This window comes from Salmo salar, chromosome 12 (genome assembly GCF_965601325.2).
Source record: "Salmo salar chromosome 12, fSalSal1, whole genome shotgun sequence".
Lineage (NCBI taxonomy): Eukaryota > Metazoa > Chordata > Actinopteri > Salmoniformes > Salmonidae > Salmo > Salmo salar.
Genome location: NC_138302.1, coordinates 35,635,902 through 35,654,316, shown reverse-complemented (window position 1 = coordinate 35,654,316; position 18,415 = coordinate 35,635,902). Strand labels below are relative to the sequence as shown.

The window sequence follows — 18,415 nt, the reverse complement described above, 5'->3', positions numbered from 1 at the left end:
TTTGTGCTTGAATCCTTCTCTGTAATGTGATTTGTGGATTGAAACATTTGAAGTGTGTGTGTACCTCGCAGTTGGAGCCGCTGTCATAGGCGCTGGTGGCCAGACGGGCCAGGTTACAGAGATGCTGGAAGAGGTTGAGGCCCGTCATGCTGATGGTCTCCGGCTTCAGCTGGGGCATCTGAGGAAACACAGGAGGTATTAAAAGGACAAAAGGTATTACAATGGTAGACTTTTGTGACTAAGGCCAAGGCTTTCCAACGATTTGGGCAACTTTACCAATTTCTATCCCCCGGCTACTCAATCACTTTTCAATTACCTTTCACAATGACTTCCCAACTTTGAGACTTTTTACAAGTGAAGTTGTTTTTCTTTATTTGTTTTACAGATTCTAGCTATCAATTTGTGGAGTTTTTTTGTTGTTGTTGCTGAGATTCACAATCTATCAACAGACCATGCTGGAAAGACCCTTGTCATAGACACCCCTCCCCGCTGAGACCAGATGGTCCAATCCGGTCGTACCTTTTCCAGGAAGAGGTGTTTGTAGGTCTCCATGCCCATGGCGTGCTGGTCTTTGCTGCGGACCTGGTTGAGGAACCAGTGGAGCGCGTCGTCGTAACACTCTCCGTCCTCCACCAGGCAGTGCCACAGGATGTCCACCTGCTCTAGACTCAGTCCTGAGGGAGAGGAGGGGCTGCTAGAGTGTGTGTTCATATATAAATACCCCACTGCTATATATATACACACACACACACACACACACACACACACACACACACACACACACACACACACACACACAGCTGAGGAGCTTAACTGGTGTCTGACTGTTGGCACACAAACACACACTTCAGACTGTTAAGAGGAAGATGAGGGTATCACTCCCACACGGGATCCACAATGGACACACAACCAGATATACATGTACACCACATTCACGTAAACACAATATAAATGGTTGCCAGAGAAAATTGGCTGCACGATCACGTTACGTTATTTATTTTGTATCACGGAGAATGGCAGTGTGTACTTCCTGGTCGGGAGCCACCGGGGCAGGGAGTCCCCCAGTCTACCTCTAAATCCCAAACATTAGCTCCTCTTCAAAACAGACGCAAAAGTCTGCAAACGCACACACAAGCACGGCGCACACAGGCATACACAAAACAGTCACACACACACACACGGCTATGAACAGAGTGAGTTAGCTAGCTAGGTAGATCCGGTCACCCTTCTCCAGAGGACAAAGATGTCTCTGTTGTAGGAGAGAGAGAGGCGCATCAGGTTGCACTCCTCGAGGGCCAATTCCACCCCCAGGGTGTAACCAGCAATCCATAGAGGCATAGACGCAGACAGTGATAAGGAATGTTTCTGTTGAGCTGTATGTGAAGACTGGGTAATGTAACGGAAAGTTGGAATGAGTTTCTTATTGGAGAAGTCAAGGTTGTTCAGTTTTAGTCTGTTTTGTTCCATTTGGTGCCTAATAAACGCGACCGTGTTGACTTACTGAAGTGGTCTGGGGAGCCCAGTGTGGAGAAGACACAGGTCAGGAACTGCAAGCGTACTTGGACTTCTGCACTGTGGCCATACCTGTGATCGCATAGTAATCAAAGAACATAATTCATAATGAACCATTCCGTTTACTTTTGAATTGCAACAATCACTATAAAAAGACCATTTCAATGCGTTTCACATTTCAAATAAGGAGATCAGAAGACTAGCTACACCCTCCTTAGTTCTGTCAGGACAAAACATTCACGTGTCATTTTGTCTCAGCGGTCCCTTAAAAGCAGCCAGCACCTCCCAGCTGGCCACATACACAACCAGAGAGTCACTGTCTGCAGCCATTGCACACCAGAACCGCACTGCAGCGAGACTGGGCAGCTTAATAAGCTGTAGTTACATCGGTATACCTACAATAGATGCTGTGTTACCAAATGCGCTGTCTATATTCCACAGTAATAAAACTGCTACCGTTGTATAGTTATAAGGCAGAGTCAATAATGTGAATTGGGGGGGGGGGGGGGGGGTACTGTAGTGAAGAGAACGGGTGGGTTACTCACAGGGCAAACTTGTGCCTCTGCTCCCGGACTTCCTGGATGTAGTGCAGCAGGTTCTCAAAGAACAGCTTCATCATGTGCAGCTCCTTCTCCGCCCACCTGAAAGACATGACACACCACATCAAAGGGTGCGTTTGTAAATTCACTACCTACTCCGATTTCAGAGCCCTTTTGTCAGAGTGCCAGAGCGCAGAATAATTGATGAGTTTAAGAATGCGCAACAGCCGTTGAATGTGACCGGTGTCAGTAAACTTGGGCAAAAAAAATAAAAAATTGAATTGTTGCCAGCAGTACAGTTACCAACACTCTGATAACATGAAAACAGCCTAACCAGCTCTGCTAGGGCAAGTAAAATGGTCAGAGTGAGGTGTTCTCTCATGTGTCTGGAAGTAGCCAGTAAGTTAGCCAACTTTAGCCAGTTAGCGTGACTGCCGTGTGAGAACGCTCCTGAGAACGCTCGGATCAACCCTACTCTTCGGCCAGAGCGTCCAGTGTGCACTCTGAACGCTTCGAGAGTGAAACACTCTGACCACAATCTGGCACTCCAAAGTCAATTTACGAACATAACAAATGTCACAAAAATAGTAGTTTTTGCAATATATGCAAAGCTGTTGCATTGTCAATGTTATTCTGTGATGCCATGTAATGGACAACGTTTGTCTGTTCTAATCATGTGAACGGTGCGATGCTTACATGGTGATCCAGTGGGTGTCGTAGCTGGAGCCGAACTGCTGAAAAGTGCCGAAAAGTTTGGGAAGGAGGCGCAGAGAGACGACCACGGATCTGTGAGAGAGAAAAGCATGGCGTCACAAAACAAGTTTCATATAATAGCTAGCCAACGAAGGGATCTTATTACAAAATAATTTGACGTCAATTCATTTCAGAGCTACGTTGTTCACACAGACATACACGCTCATATATGCACACGTACACACACACACACACACACACACACCTGTGGTGGGCTAGGTTCTCCAGGCAGCCCTCGATGAAGCGCATGCGGATCTGGCGGTCGGTGAACCAGCACACCAGAGAGCACAGCAGCTTCTCAGCCTCGTTGATCAGGCCCTCCGACAGGTGGATCTGATGGAACAGGGAAGAACGGAGAAAGGTCACTCACATCTTTTTCAGACTTCAGAATATCACAGAGACCCTAAACAGGCCGAATACAAACAGTGTAGCTATTTCCTCCGCAAGGCAATCATACAAGCTAAGCGTCAGTACAGAGACAAAGTGGAGTCGCAATTAAACGGCTCAGACACGAGAGGTATGTGGCAGGGTCTACAGTCAATCATGGACTACAAAAAGAAAACCAGCCCCGTCGGACCACGATGTCCTGCTCCCAGACAAACTAAACAACTTCTTTGCTCGCTTTGAGGACAATACAGTGCCAACGACACGGCCCGCTACCGGAACCTGCGGGCTCTCCTTCACCACAGCCAATGCGAGTAAAGCATTTAAACGTGTTAACCCTCGCAAGGCTGCCGGCCCAGATGGCATCCCTAGCCTCGTCCTCAGAGCATGCGCAGACCAGCAGGCTGGTGTGTTTACGGACATATTCAATCTCTCCCTATCCCAGTCTGCTGTTCCCACATGCTTCAAGAGGGCCACCATTGTTCCAGTTCCCAAGAAAGCTAAGGTAACTGAGCTAAAGGACTATCTCCCCGTAGCACTCACCTCCGTCATCATGAAGTGCTTTGAGAGACTAGTCAAGGATCATATCACCTCCACCCTACCTGACACCCTAAACCCACTGCAATTTGCTTACCGCCCCAATAGGTCCACAGATGAAGCAATCGCAAATCACACTGCCCTAACCCATCTGGACAACAGGAATAGCTATGTAAGAATGCTGTTCATTGATTACAGCTCAGCATTTAACCCCATAGCACCCTCCAAACTCGTCATTAAGCTCGAGACCCTAGGTCTCGAACCCGCCCTGTGCAACTGGGTCCTGGACTTCCTGACGGGCCGCCCCCAGGTGGTGAGGGTAGGAAACAACATCTCCACCCCGCTGATCCTCAACACTGGGGCCCCACAAGGGTGCGTTCTCTGCCCTCTCCTGTACTCCCTGTTCACCCATGACTGCGTGGCCATGCACACTTCCAACTCAATCAAGTTTGCAGATGACACTACAGTGGTAGACTTGATTACCAACAACGACGAAACGGCCTACAGGGAGGAGGTGAGGGCCCTCGGAGTGTGGGGTCAGGAAAATAACCTCACACTCAACGTCAACAAAACAAAGGAGATGATCGTGGACTTCAGGAAACAGCAGAGGGAGCACCCCCCTATCCACATCGACGGGACCGTAGTGGAGAAGGTGGAAAGTTTTAAAGTTCCTCGGCGTACACATCACGGACAAACTGAAATGGTCCACCCACACAGACAGCGTGGTGTTGCGCCTCTTCAACCTCAGGAGGCTGAAGAAATTTGTCTCGTCACCAAAACCACTCAAACTTTTACAGATGCACAATCGAGAGCATCCTGTCGGGCTGTATCACCGCCAGGTAAGGCAACTGCTCCGCCCATAACCATAAGGCTCTCCAGAGGGTAGTGAGGTCTGCACAACGCATCACCGGGGGCAAACTACCTGCTCTCCTGGACACCTACACCACCCGATGTCACTGGAAGGCCAAAAAGATAATCAAGGACAATAACCACCCGAGCCACTGCCTGTTCACCCCGCTATCATCCAGAAGGGGTGAATCAAAGCTGGGATGAATCAAAGCTGGGATGACAAATCAGAGCAAGATTACTAAATGTAAGTACATTATTTACCTTCAAAGGTGAATGTATCAAACCAGTTGCTGTGATAAGTGTTGTGTTGTTGTGCACTCTCCTCAAACAATAGCATGGTATAAATTGGACAGTGCAGTTAGATTAACAAGCATTTAAGCTTTCTGCCCATATAAGACATGTCTATGTCCTGGAAAGTTTGCTGTTGCTTAGATCATTCTAGTCACATTAACACAAGTTAGCATCAACCGGCCCGGTATAGGGACACCGATCCCATAGAGGTTAAAAACAGGATGGAAAAGCATAAACTGTTTTTTGTATTCAGTGAACGAACATTTAGACAACAAAATGTGTCGCTTGTTTCTGGGAACTCAAACTCCGCTTCTTTGCCGCTCGGCTTCAAGGCTGTCTGATTACTAGCATGCTACATGCTTTCACTCAGCAAAAAGGTCGCAAACAGAACGCTTTCTTAGAGCACGGTGTAATCCAGTGTCATGGTTCTTACCGCGTCCTCGTCCTGCACCAGGTCCCAAAGCAGCGTGTTGCCCTTCTTGCACACGTTGTCCAGGTTGATGTCAGTCACGGCGTGGCCAGAGTACTGGTGCTTGTGGACCTGCGGGCCTGCAGGGGAATAAAACACAGCCGCTGGTGAGAAAGAGAGCCATAATAAAAAAGGTTCAGTACAGATTTACTGAACTGCTAAAATGTCATGCTAAAACGTTGCAAGGATAACAACTGAAATCGAGTGACACTAAGAATGGCAATAAGAAAGCAGCCATATGGAACGTCGTACTGTCACGTTTACAGGTAGAAGTCATTTCTTTTGTCGTTTAGCAGACGCTATTATCCAGCGCGATTTACAGTAGTGAGCGCATACATTTTCATACTGGTCCACCGCGGGAATCGAACCCACAACCCTGGCGTTGCAAGCACCACGCTCTATCAACTGAGCTACACGGGATTAACTGATGGTGAAAGCGTTTGACTGGATTGACCCATCCAGATGATTAGTAGAACCATAACTACATGATTCTTGCTGCTGTAAACGGAGGCCTATTATCGGTGTGCAATGAGTGGTTAAACCGTTCCGTGAGTGCGGTATTCCATGAATTTTCCAACCGCGATTTCTGGGAAATCTGGGAATTTTGGGTAAATTTAAGTCAATTCACAACCCTAGGTGCACCGTGCAGTGCAGCCTACCTTGCACCATGTGCTCGTGGTAGATAGAGGCCAGGTTGGGCAGGTGCTGCTGCAAGTGGGAGCTGAGCTCGGCGTGCGAGTTGATCTGCACCAGCTCCTCCTCACAGCCAGACTCCTCACCGTCAAAGTCGGCCATGTTCTTCTCCGACTTGGCGCTGATCTGGGAGCTGCTGCAGGACACGTCGTCTGCGCTCAGCATGTCGTCCACCATGTGCCTGCCGGATGATTCAACGTTAGAAGGGCAATGCATGTTTTCGTCACTTGAATAAGCACAAGATTCATGTCGCAAGGAAAAACAGTTACATTTACACTGAGTGAACCAAACAGTTCTCTTTCCATGACAGACTGACCAGGTGAATCCAGGTGAAAACTATGATCAATTACTGATGTCACTTGTTAAATCCACTTCAAATCAGTGTATATGAAAGGGAGGAGACCTGTTAAAGAAGGATTTTGAAGCCTAGAGACAATTTAGACATGGATTGTGTGTGTGCGCCATTCAGAGGGTTAATGTGCAAGACAAAACATTTAAGTGCCTTTGAATGGGGTATGGTAGGTGCTAGGCGCACCATGTTGAGTGTGTCAAGAACTGCAACGCTGCTGGGTTTTTCACGCTCAACAGTTGCCCATGTGCATCAATGGTCCACCACCCAAAGGACATCCAGTCAACTTGACACAACTGTGGGAAGCATTGGAGTCAACATGGGTCAGCATCCCCGTGGAACGCTTTCAACACCTTGTAGAGTCCATGCCCCGACGGATTGAGGCTGTTCTGAGGGCAAAAGGGACTGAAACTCAATATTAGGAAAGTGTTCCTAATGTTTTGTACACTCAGTGTATGTCTAGTTTCTCATGACAAATGTAGAAATAATTGACTGGACACTTCTACACATCTATGCAACTACAGCCAACTCAACCGTTTACGGATGGTGTCAAGACTCATTTGGACGCCGACATAATTGCTCGTAGATGGTCCTGATCCAATATGTACAATCGGCCACGGACAGTTTGTCTTAGTTGGGGTCTGTAGTTGGATAGAAGCCTTAAAAAGAACCTTATCGCCCTATGCAAATGTGATAAACAAAGAACACTATGAAAGAGGAGATACAGAGAAGACACAGATTAGAGTAAAGAAAGCAAAGAGATGGTAACAGTCTTACCCTTCATGGTGGTGGTGGTGGTGGTGGGGCCCGATGAAGTGTCGGCAGTTGAACAGCTCGTTGCCCATGGCGTCCCCCAGGAAGTCCCCGGGGCAGGGCAGGCAGGTCTGCTCCTGGGGGCCCGGGGCCATTTGGGGTGAGGGGCCTCCCATCTCTGAATGTTGTTGTTCGGGCCCCTCAGGCCGGGCCGAGCAGGCGTCAAGCATCCTCATGCGGCCCTCCATCGACGCCGTAGCCGTTACCATGCCGACGGCTGCCTCGGGGTTAAAGGGCAAACCTTTGGGTTTTGGTCCGTCTCCTGCCCCTCCTCTTTCGGCTCTGTCGCCCTGCTCCTCCACCAGCGCCTCACCCGCTTTCCGCTTCCTGACCTCCAGCTGGTCCCGGGGCTCCTTCTGCGGGCTGCCCTCGGCCGCTACACCCCGGTTGTTCCCCTCTTCGTCCTCTTCATCGTCATCATCTTCGTCATCATCTTCGTCATCTTCCTCATCCTCTTCCTCCTTGAGGATCTCGCTGTCAGCCATGTCGTCAGAGTGCAGCTCGCTGCCGGGGCTTCCCGCCGACTGGCTGGCACGGCTGGAGCCCGCCTCGTTGCTGGAGCCCTCGCTGTGGCCACTGCTGCTGCCTGGCCCACTGCTGCCCTCCTCCATGCTGTTGGCTGTCTCGTCCGAGCTTCCCTGCATCGACTCCTAGACGGGGAGAAGAGAGGAGACCGAATCAGTTCCAGTTAAACCAGCCATACATCAGAACCTCAATACTTTTTTTTATATGAAACCAGAAAAATGCTAATAAATCAGGGATACTGACTTGGATTTGCTTTTTGATAAAAATGCTAAAAAGTTAGCAATTGGAGACAGTGGCTAGGCAAAAAAAAAAAAAAAAAAAACAAGGCATGGATTGCTGAACAGTGCTGGAAAGTAACAGTTCGCTACTAACAGCAATTCCTATTAAACGTTTCTCCAGCTAGAGAGTGTGAAAAGGGTACTAACCTCCGTGTCAGAGAGTCTCTGCTGGCCCCGCTTGCTGCTGCCCATCATCTGCTCGTCCATCTCCATGTCGCTACCGCCGCTGTGGTGCGTGTCACTGTTGTCACTGCTGTCCGGGCTGGCCGCTGGGGAGCCTGGGTAGAGACGAGAAGCAGAGGCTTAATACATCAGATACCGCATCTGACAAAACACTTCAGAATTCATAACGTAGTCTATATACCAGCAGAGATGTTTAAGAGCCTATGTATCTAAGCAAGTGGTAAACCCTGGTTATTGGGGTTTAAAAGGGTGTTCAAGCCTTTTCCATCCCAGCACTAAAACACCTGATTCAACACCTTCATCACCTTGATTAGTGCTGGACTGGACCAAAAACCAGCCTACCACTGAAACTCCACAGCACCGGAGTTGTCTACCACAAAGACAGTGAACATATATCCCCTTGAAATACACACAGACAAACACAACAATCGTACCTTTCTTGTTGCCCATGGTGTTGGTGTTGAGCAGCGAGGCGAAGGAGCTCTGCTTGGAGAGCTGGGCCTTAGCGGACAGGGCGTTGTTCCACAGAGCCTTGATCAACATGGAGGCCAGGTACAGGGTCTGAGGAGGGAGGGTGGGCAGCGTAGAATTACATATAGAATCACAATTATAGGCTCTTTAGGGTGGGCAGGTGACGAAGACAAAGAGTAGCTCTGTTAGTTAAGACTGGGTGTATGTGACTATAAAGCTCCTTAAAGTAATCTGCTGATATCTAGATTAAATCACACTGAACATTTGATTGTCCACTCCTTGCCATGGCCTAAAGTAACTGAGGTAATAACAGGCCCAGGACGATACCAGCCTCGCGATATTTTCTTCCATGGCAAAAATGCAAAACACGAAGCAGACCAAACTCTTTGGTCCTTTAAAAATCTGTTTTATGTAAAATAGTGTGTGGTATAGCTTGGAAAATCAGACTCTGGATGACACTGGGTTTCTAAAGAAGATCAATTACCTTCGTGTTGTGTTTCCTTGCCACAATACCTAAGAGAATCGCGATACTGGCATCGTCCCGGACCTAGGTAATTCGTAGTCCTCATGTTCCATTGGGCGCTCATGATGTGTGGCGTGTGAGAGTACCTGTTCGGTGTGTGCGCTGGGGTGCAGACCGGACACCAGGTTGAGGACGTGGCGCAGCGGCACCGGGTCCAGGTTCTTGATGAGCGAAGGGAACAGGTCGTGGATGTAACGGCTACAGTGCTTCAGCTACATAATAACAGAGAGAGAGACAGGGTCAAGGGGAACATCAGTGAAAAATGACACAAAAGACAACTTTGGATTTCAATTAAATGAAATGATAGCAAAACTAATTGGTAGAATATAGTAAAGAAAAGTATAACATATGCATACAAATTCAGAGTATGAGCGCTGCTCTAGGATTAGGTCCCTCAACTTGATTAACCTGTTGGGGCTAGGGGGCAGTATTTTCACGGCTGGATAAAAAAACGTACCCGATTTAATCTGGTTACTAATCCTACCCAGTAACTAGAATATGCATATACTTATTATATATGGATAGAAAACACCCTAAAGTTTCTAAAACTGTTTGAATGGTGTCTGTGAGTATAACAGAACTCATTTGGCAGGCAAAACCCTGAGACATTTTCTGACAGGAAGTGGATACCTGATGTGTTGAATTACCTTTAAGCCTATGCCATTGAAACACACAGGGGTTGATTAATGTTTTGGCACTTCCTATTGCTTCCACTAGATGTCACCAGCCTTTACAAAGTGTTTTGAGTCTTTTACTGTGAGATCTGACCGAACAAGAGCCATGGAACGGTGATGGCCGATTAGACTCTGGCGCGCGAGTTCATGTTGGGTACCCTCGTTCCAATACATTATAAAAGAGAATGCATTCGTCCACCTTGAATATTATTCATGTTCTGGTTAAAAAAGGCACTAATGATTTATGCTATACAACGTTTGACATGTTTGAACGAACGTAAATATATTTTTTCCCCTCGTTCATGACGAGAAGTCCGGCTGGCTTAGATCATGTGCTAACAACACGGAGCTTTTTGGATATAAATGATGAGCTTTTTTGAACAAAACTACATTCGTTATGGACCTGGGATTCCTGGAAGTGACATCTGATGAAGAGAATCAAAGGTAATGGATTATTTACATAGTATTTTCGATCTCTCCAACATGGCCGTTTGTATAGCAAAGCATATTTTTCTGGGCGCAGTGCTCAGATTATTGCAAAGTGTGATTTCACAGTAAGGTTATTTTTAAATCTGGCAAGTTGATTGCGTTCAAGAGATGTAAATCTATAATTCTTTAAATGACAATATAATATTTTACCAATGTTTTCTAATTTTAATTATTTAATTTGTGACGCTGACTTGACTGCCGGTTATTGGAGGGAAACGATTTCCTCAACATCAATGCCATAGTAAAACGCTGTTTTTGGATATAAATATGAACTTGATAGAACTAAAAATGCATGCATTGTCTAACATAATGTCCTAGGAGTGTCATCTGATGGAGATTGTAAAAGGTTAGTGCATCATTTTAGCTGGTTTTATGGTTTTGGTGACCCTGTCTTTGAATTGACAAACATTACACACAGCTATTGTCAATGTACTCTCCTAACATAATCTAACTTTATGCTTTCGCCGTAAAACCTTTTTGAAATCGGACAACGTGGTTTGAAAAATTTGAATTTTGACATTTATTTGGTTTCAAATTTGCCGCTCTTGAAATGCACCTGCTGTTGATAGGGTGCACCACGGGTGGCACGCTAGCGTCCCACATAGCCCCAAGAAGTTAAAGAGGCAAAATTGATCCTAAAAATCAGCATTTCTACTCTGAGAAGCTTTCTACCAGCTTTCTAGGCCTTGGTGTTTAGGGCCTAGTTACCTGAGCTGCGGCCCAGATGCAGTCCACATGCTGGGTGCTGAGCCTTCCCTCAGCGGCAAGGAAGTTCAGGATCACTTGGCACTGTTTAATTATCTGGAACGACAACAAAGAGGCACAAAGACAACCTCCTCATTAACAGGGAAGTTCAAACACGGATTACCCACTAAAATGTATTGACTTACTGTAATAACGACTCGGAATGGGAAAACTCACCTCAATATGCAAATTTGGTCCAAATATATGCTCCACCACATTGTTGTTGATTAGCCAGTCAGCTAGTTCCTTTGCTATTGACCTGGAGGGACAGTTTGAGGTACGCTGCTTTAACGGTCTGTGATGCAGTGGTAACTCAAATCAATTGACTTACTTTCATTGTAAAAATCGACTCAATTGACTTACGTTTCATTGTAAAATCAACTCAATTGACTTACGTTTCGGTGTCGGACACCAGAGACTCATTATTACAGACGTCGTTGAAGGTGTGGAGCTGATTCTGTGGGAGAAAACAAGAATAAACATTTCATGAATTATGTATGTATGTACACACCAGTGTACTTCATCCCTTTATCGAGTCATTGACCCTAGAGTTAAAGTCTCAGTTACAGTAAACTGAAAGTCCTAGTGGAGATTTAATAGAGTATACAAGTCAAAGTGTCTCTGTGTCAAAAACAAAACAGCTGTCACAATGTCCTTCACAGTAACCCGGGCCTAGACTCCCAAAGAGCAAGCAACAACAGCAGTGTGTGAGAGTGGGTGTACGCGTCTCTGGGTGCACGTGTGAGTCTCACCGTGATTTGGCTGAGGCCAGCCAGCCTCATGGTGAGCGTGGGGGACATGAAGTACTTGAAGGCCAGGTCCAGGCTCTCCTTGTCGAAGCACAGTGCGCTGTCCAGCGGCTCCTTCACCGTGCTCCACATCAGGTCGGCCATGTTGCGTGCCGCGCTCTGACGCAGCTCCTGGTCCGACAGCTTGCACAGGTACCTGGGGAGGGACACATTTGGAAATAAGTTATTTGTGAATTGAGATAAAACTTTATTTAAAATCAGGAAGTCCCTTTGTTAGGAAATACTTTTATTTGTTCTGTTTAGTTTTAAAGTTGGAAGTCTCTTTGTCAGGTTCTCTCAAGTGTGCTTCTGGAGAAGACGCGGTAGACAGGCTGGACAAACGGAACTAAACAGTCAGGACTAAGTGTGTGGCATCTATTGAGGCTGGCTGAAACACTCAGATGAGAAGCACTTTGATAAGCTACTGAGAAAAACCATGACAATAGTTGGCTTCAATGAGAATCTACGGTCTCTGCGATCAATAAGATACATACTATATCTTTTTAATAACTTCTTAGAAAACACACATTTTGCTCAATTCAGGAGGAAGGAGTGATACGCTATAAGGTGGAATGGCACTGGAGCCAGAAGTCACATTTCATCATTCTTCTTAGACAAAGGACCAAAATGAGGAAGGAATGTTCCATTTGGACATCAGGACCAGTTAATCCAGCCCACCCAGGTCACATGACAGAGGTGCGGCGAGGCCTGCGAGCTGTCTGGCTGCTCCAAGGTCATGTGAGGAGAAGCTGACTGGAGCATTGGCCACTGTTACCATGGCGAGGGAAGCTCTTCCTAGCAACACCAGTTGGTGGCACGGCAAGAGTGAAGCACACTACACAGAATGAGGGCTCTCAGCTGAAATTCCTTTCATCCAGAAAAAAAAATATATACAGTCAAGTATCTGATTGAATTTTGAAATTCAACTCAAATACAACAAAAATATGCTTCCTAAGAGCATCCACTAAATTCAACCTTGATTTATGCTGATCGACTGCCAATATGCTGGATTACCCTATTTGCATAACGTCCTCCCTAATACTACATCCAATATTCAGGGGAGCATCTCTATCAAGTGCGTTTGATTGTGTGTTGGAAAGTGGTGGGCGAGTCGAACAACACAGCACTGTGTATCCAAATACAATATGCATTTCAAACAGCCCCTTGGGCCATTTCTGACGAGAGGAGCTGCGACTGCGACTGCAACAGCAACTCCCCTCTCTCTGCCCCATTTTCTTATTCTCTTACAATGACTGCAGACAAAAAGCATTAAACAGCAGTACGGGATGCCATATTGTTGAGAGCTGTATTTGATATGGGGGAAACGTCATGACTAACAACCATTTTATTCAATAAATGATTTGTGATTCAATCTGTATTGATACATGCCTAATTAGGGATTTCAAGGCACTAGTGAAAACTCACTGGTGGGGAGACACTAATAAAGTCTTGATTATCCTCACTCTGAAGTCAATACAGAGATTTCACCACGGAGTTTCATTGATATGGAGAGCGTGAACTTACCGTATTACATACGTGCGGAACGGTATGATGTGCTGCATGACGGCGGGAATGTGCAACCATATTCGGATCTGTGTGTGGAGAGAAAAAAAACAGATTTTGAATCAGACTGACATCCCTTAAGATGTGTGAGAAGCAGTGGAAAACCTAAAAACAGATGCCACTCTAACAGAGCTGGCTGACAACTGATTATTCACTGCGATTACCGGCGGAGAGAGCATTTACAAACCAAACAGCTGTGCTAATAACGTAGAAACTGCATCAAGAACATCTGCATACATGTGGCTCTGGAGATGGAGCTGAAACAGCATCTGGAGGTAGTGGTAAATATATCCAGGATAGATAGATATATATATATATATATATATATATATATATAAAATCAGCGTTTGGGTTGGGCTGCTTTGTTGGGTGGCTGGATCAACTCCTACTCACATTGGAGACGATGGTGATGAAGGCGTGGGCGATGGGGAAGGGCAGGCTCTCTGGCGTGCCTGACTCAAAGCAGTCCTTCATGAGCGACAGACCGTGCTTGCCACAGAACAGGCACACGTAGCGCAGCAAGTGCAAGGGGACCTCCACATCCTGGTCACAGGGAAAACAAGGTCAATACAACTTTATTGTCCACACGGATATGGAAAACTAACTTTGGCTTCATAACACACATCATAGTGGAAGAGACAAGCGTGATCGGTGCAACTCAATGGTTTCATACCCTCGTCTCCTTTTTGGTTTATAAGAACTATAGGTGATAGGTGAAAGCAATACGGTGGATAGACGTACACTGGGAATTTGATTTCACTTCTCATGTTCTTTCACACACTCAGATGTAGGAGAAGAGATGATGGCTTTTTTGCAGACTATTCAGGACAGAGTATGAAGACCAGAGCTGGGATCAGTGAACTCAGCAAAAAAAGAAACGTCCCTTTTTCAGGACCCTGTCTTTCAAAGATAAAAATCTAAATATCTTCATTATAAAGGGTTTAGACACCGTTTCCCATGCTTGTTCAATGAACCATAAACAATGAATGAACATGCACCTGTAGACCGGTCGTTAAGACAGTAACAGCTTCAGACGGTAGGTAATTAAGGTCACAGTTGTGAAAACTTTGGACACTAAAGAGGCTTTTCTACTGACTCTGAAAAACACCAAATGAAAGATGCCCAGGGTCCCTGCTCATCTGCTTGAACGTGCCTAAGCATGCTGCAAGGAGGGATGAGGACTTCAGATGAGGCCAGGGCAAAACAATTGCAATTTCCATACTGTGAGATGCCTAAGACAGCGCTACAGGGAGACAGGACGGACAGCTGATCGTCCTCGCAGTGGCAGACCACGTGTAACAACACCTGCACAGGATCAGTACATCTGAACATCACACCTGCGGGACAGGTACAGGATGGCAACAACAACTGCCTGAGTTACACCAGGAATGCACAATCCCTCCATTAGTGCTCAGACTGTCCGCAATAGGCTGAGAGAGGCTGGACTGAGGGATTGTAGGCATGTTGTAAGGCAGGTCCTCACCAGACATCACCGGCAACAACGTCGCCTATGGACACAAACCCACCGTCGCTGGACCAGACAGGACTGGCAAAAAGTGCTCTTCACTAACGAGTCGCGGTTTTGTCTCACCAGGGGTGATGGTCGGATTCGCATTTATCGTGGAAGGAATAAGCGTTAGACCGAGGCCTGTACTCTGGAGCGGGATCGATTTGGAGGTGGAGGGTCCGTCATGGTCTGGGGCGGTGTGTCACAGCATCATCAGACTGAGCTTGTTGTCATTGCAGGCAATCTCAACGCTGTGCGGTACAAGGAAGACATCCTCCTCCCTCATGTGGTACCCTTCCTGCAGGCTCATCCTGACATGACCCTCCAGCATGACAATGCCACCAGACATACTGCTCGTTCTGTGTGTGATTTCCTGCAAGACAGGAATGTCAGTGTTCTGCCATGGCCAGCGAAGAGCCCGGATCTCAATCCCATTGAGCACGTCTGGGACCTGTTGGATCGGAGGGTTAGGGCTAGGGCCATTCCCCCCAGAAATGTCCGGGAACTTGCAGGTGCCTTGGTGGAAGAGTGGGGTAACATCTCACAGCAAGAACTGGCAAATCTGGTGCAGTCCATGAGGAGATGCACTGCAGTACTTCCTGCAGCTGGTGGCCACACCAGATACTGACTTACTTTTGATTTTGACACCCCTTTGTTCAGGGACACATCATTTCTGTTAGTCACATGTCTGTGGAACTTGTTCAGTTTACATCTCAGTTGTTGAATCTTATGTTCATATAAATATTTACACATGTTAAGTTTGCTGAAAATAAATGCAGTTGACGTTTCTTTTTTTGCTGAGTTTATATGAAATCTTTGAGCATTTGCTTTAGCCTACCTGGTGTGCCAAATGAGTAGGGAGCTTCATCAATAAGAGCATCGATGACATCATTCCCACAGTGGCCGTACGTACATACTCCAACCAGAAGCCAGGCAACATCCGCAACATCCGCACTGAGGCAACATCCGCACTGAGCTAAAGCTACCGCTTTCAAGGAGCGGGACTCTAACCCGGACGCTTATAAGAAATCCCGCTACGCCCTACAACGAACCATCAAACAGGCAATGGGTCAATACAGGACTAAGATTGAATCCTACTACACTGGCTCCGACGATCGTCAGATGTGGCAGGGCTTGCAAAATATTACGGACAACCAAAGCTGCCCAGTGACACGAGCCTATCAGACCAGCTAAATTACTTCTATGCTTCTTACTTCTATTCTATGTTTCAAGCAGACCACCATAGTCCCTGTGCCCAAGAACACCAAGGTAACCTGCCTAAATGAAAACCAACCTGTATCACTCACGTCTGCAGCCATGAAGTGCTTTAAAAAGGTCGGTCATGGCTCACATACAACACCATTATCCCAGAAACCCTAGACCCACTTTAAATTGCATACTGCCACAACAGATCCACAGATGACGCAATCTCTATTGCACTCCACACTGCCCTTTCACACCTGGACAAAAGGAACACCTACGTGAGAATGCTATTCATTGACTACACTTCAGCATTCAACACCATAGTGCCCACAAAGCTCATCACTAAGCTAAGGACCCTGGGACTAAACACCTCCCTCTACAACTGGATCCTGGACTTCCTGACGTGCCGCCCCCCAGGTGGTAAGGGTAGGTAACAACATATCTGTCACGCTGATCCTCAACACAGGGGCCCCTCAGGGATACGTGCTCAGTCCCCTCCTGTAATCCCTGTTCACCCATGACTGCATGGTCAAGCATGACTCCAAAACCATCAAGTTTGCCGACGACAAAAGTGGTAGGCCTGATCACCAACAGCGATGAGAATCTATAGGGAGGAGGTCAGAGACCTGGCAGTGTGGTGCCAGGATAACAACCTCTCTATCAAAGTGAACAAGATATAGGAGATGATCGTGGACAACAGGAAAAGGGAAGGCCGAGCATGCCCCCATTCTCATCGACAGGGCTGTAGTGGAGCAGGTTGAGAGCTTCAAGTTCCTTGGTGTCCACATCACCAAAAAACTAACATGGTCCAAGCACACCAAGACATTCATGAAGATGGCATGACAACACCTATTCCCCCTCAGAAGACTGAAAAAAAACTTGGCATGGGTCCTCAGATCCTCAAAAGGTTATACATCTGCACCATCGAGAGCATCCTGACTGGTTGCATCACCGCCTGGTACGGCAACTGCTCGGCCTCCGACCACAAGACACTACAGAGGGTAGTGCATACGGCCCAGTACATCACTGGGGTCACGCTTCCAGCCATTCAGGACCTCTATACCAGGCGATGTCAAAGGAAGGCCCTAAAAACTGTCAGACTCCAGCCACCCTAGTCATAGTGTCCTCTCTGCTCCCACACAGCAAGCAGTACCAGATCACCAAGTCTAGGTCCAAAAGGATTCTTAACAGCTTCTACCCTCAAGCCATAAGACTCCTAAACAGCTAATCAAATGGCTACCCGGACTATTTGCACTGAACCCCCTACCCCCATTTTTACACTGCTGCTACTCTGTGTATTATCATTACATAATCACCTTACCTACAGTCACAAGTTTGTACACACCTACTCATTCCATGGTTTGTCTTTATTTTGACTATTTTCTACATTGTAGAATAATAGTGAATACATCAAAACCATGAAATAACACATGGAATCATGTAGTAACCAAAAAATGGTTAATTAACAAATCAAAATATATTTTCTATTTTAGATTATTAAAAGTAGCCACCAAAGCTTTGCAGTCTAGGCATTCTCTCAACCAGCTTCATGAGAAATGCTTTTCTTGAAGAAGTACCCACATATGCTGAGCACTTGTTGGCAGCTTTTCCTTCAATCTCCGGTCCAACTCATCCCAAACCATCTCAATTGGGTTGAGGTCGGGTGATTGTGGAGGCCAGGTTATCTGATGCAGCACTCCATCACTCTCCTTCTTGGTCAAATAGCCCTTACACAGCCAGGAGGTGTGTTGGGTCATTGTCCTGTTGAAAAATACAATTATAGTCCCACTAAGCACAAACAAGATGGGATGGCGTATCGTTGCAGAATGCTGTGGTAGCCATGCTGGTTAAGTGTGACTTGAATTCTAAATAAATCACTGACAGTGTCACCAGCAAAGCACCCCCACACCATCACACCTCCTTCTCCATGCTTCACGGTGGGAACCACACACGCGGAGATCATCTGTTCACCTACTCTGCGTCTCACATACTCTGCGTCTCACAAAGACACAGCAGTAGGAACCAAAAATCGCAAATTTGGACTCAGACCAAAGGACAGATTTCCACTGATCTAATGTCCATTGCTCATGTTTCTTGGTCCAAGCAAGTCTCTTCTTATTATTGGTGTCCTTTAGTAGTGGTTTCTTTGCAGATATTTGACCATGAAGGCCTGATTCAGACAGGCTCCTCTGAACAGTTGATGTTGAGATGTGTCTGTTACTCTGTGAAGCATTTATTTGGGTTGCAATTTCTGAGGCTGGAAACTTTAACTTATCCT

General features: G+C 46.5%; 1 protein-coding gene and 1 non-coding gene across 8 annotated transcripts in view; both read right to left on the bottom strand.

Annotated features, from left to right (window-relative positions):
• Positions 1 to 18,415, bottom strand: part of usp34 (ubiquitin specific peptidase 34) — a 71,577-nt gene that overhangs the window by 42,120 nt on the left and 11,042 nt on the right. For 3 of the 7 annotated variants that reach the window (XM_045691277.2, XM_045691278.2, XM_045691280.2), the window contains exons 5-22: positions 13,821 to 13,970; positions 13,389 to 13,456; positions 11,829 to 12,021; positions 11,472 to 11,533; positions 11,254 to 11,335; positions 11,041 to 11,133; positions 9,256 to 9,381; positions 8,610 to 8,736; positions 8,140 to 8,270; positions 7,154 to 7,839; positions 5,994 to 6,208; positions 5,299 to 5,438; positions 3,010 to 3,137; positions 2,748 to 2,837; positions 2,058 to 2,153; positions 1,502 to 1,584; positions 520 to 674; positions 65 to 178 (exon numbers count right to left, since the gene is read on the bottom strand). In XM_045691277.2, coding sequence (XP_045547233.2) covers positions 65 to 178; positions 520 to 674; positions 1,502 to 1,584; positions 2,058 to 2,153; positions 2,748 to 2,837; positions 3,010 to 3,137; positions 5,299 to 5,438; positions 5,994 to 6,208; positions 7,154 to 7,839; positions 8,140 to 8,270; positions 8,610 to 8,736; positions 9,256 to 9,381; positions 11,041 to 11,133; positions 11,254 to 11,335; positions 11,472 to 11,533; positions 11,829 to 12,021; positions 13,389 to 13,456; positions 13,821 to 13,970 — 2,739 coding nt within the window. The remainder of the gene's footprint in view (positions 1 to 64; positions 179 to 519; positions 675 to 1,501; positions 1,585 to 2,057; positions 2,154 to 2,747; positions 2,838 to 3,009; positions 3,138 to 5,298; positions 5,439 to 5,993; positions 6,209 to 7,153; positions 7,840 to 8,139; positions 8,271 to 8,609; positions 8,737 to 9,255; positions 9,382 to 11,040; positions 11,134 to 11,253; positions 11,336 to 11,471; positions 11,534 to 11,828; positions 12,022 to 13,388; positions 13,457 to 13,820; positions 13,971 to 18,415) is intronic. The other 4 variants (XM_045691279.2, XM_045691281.2, XM_045691282.2 and 1 more) reach the window with 3 other exon arrangements.
• Positions 1,760 to 1,893, bottom strand: LOC123725779 (small nucleolar RNA SNORA70). Its single transcript, XR_006758293.2, has one exon. It is a non-coding gene; the product is annotated as a small nucleolar RNA SNORA70 (small nucleolar RNA).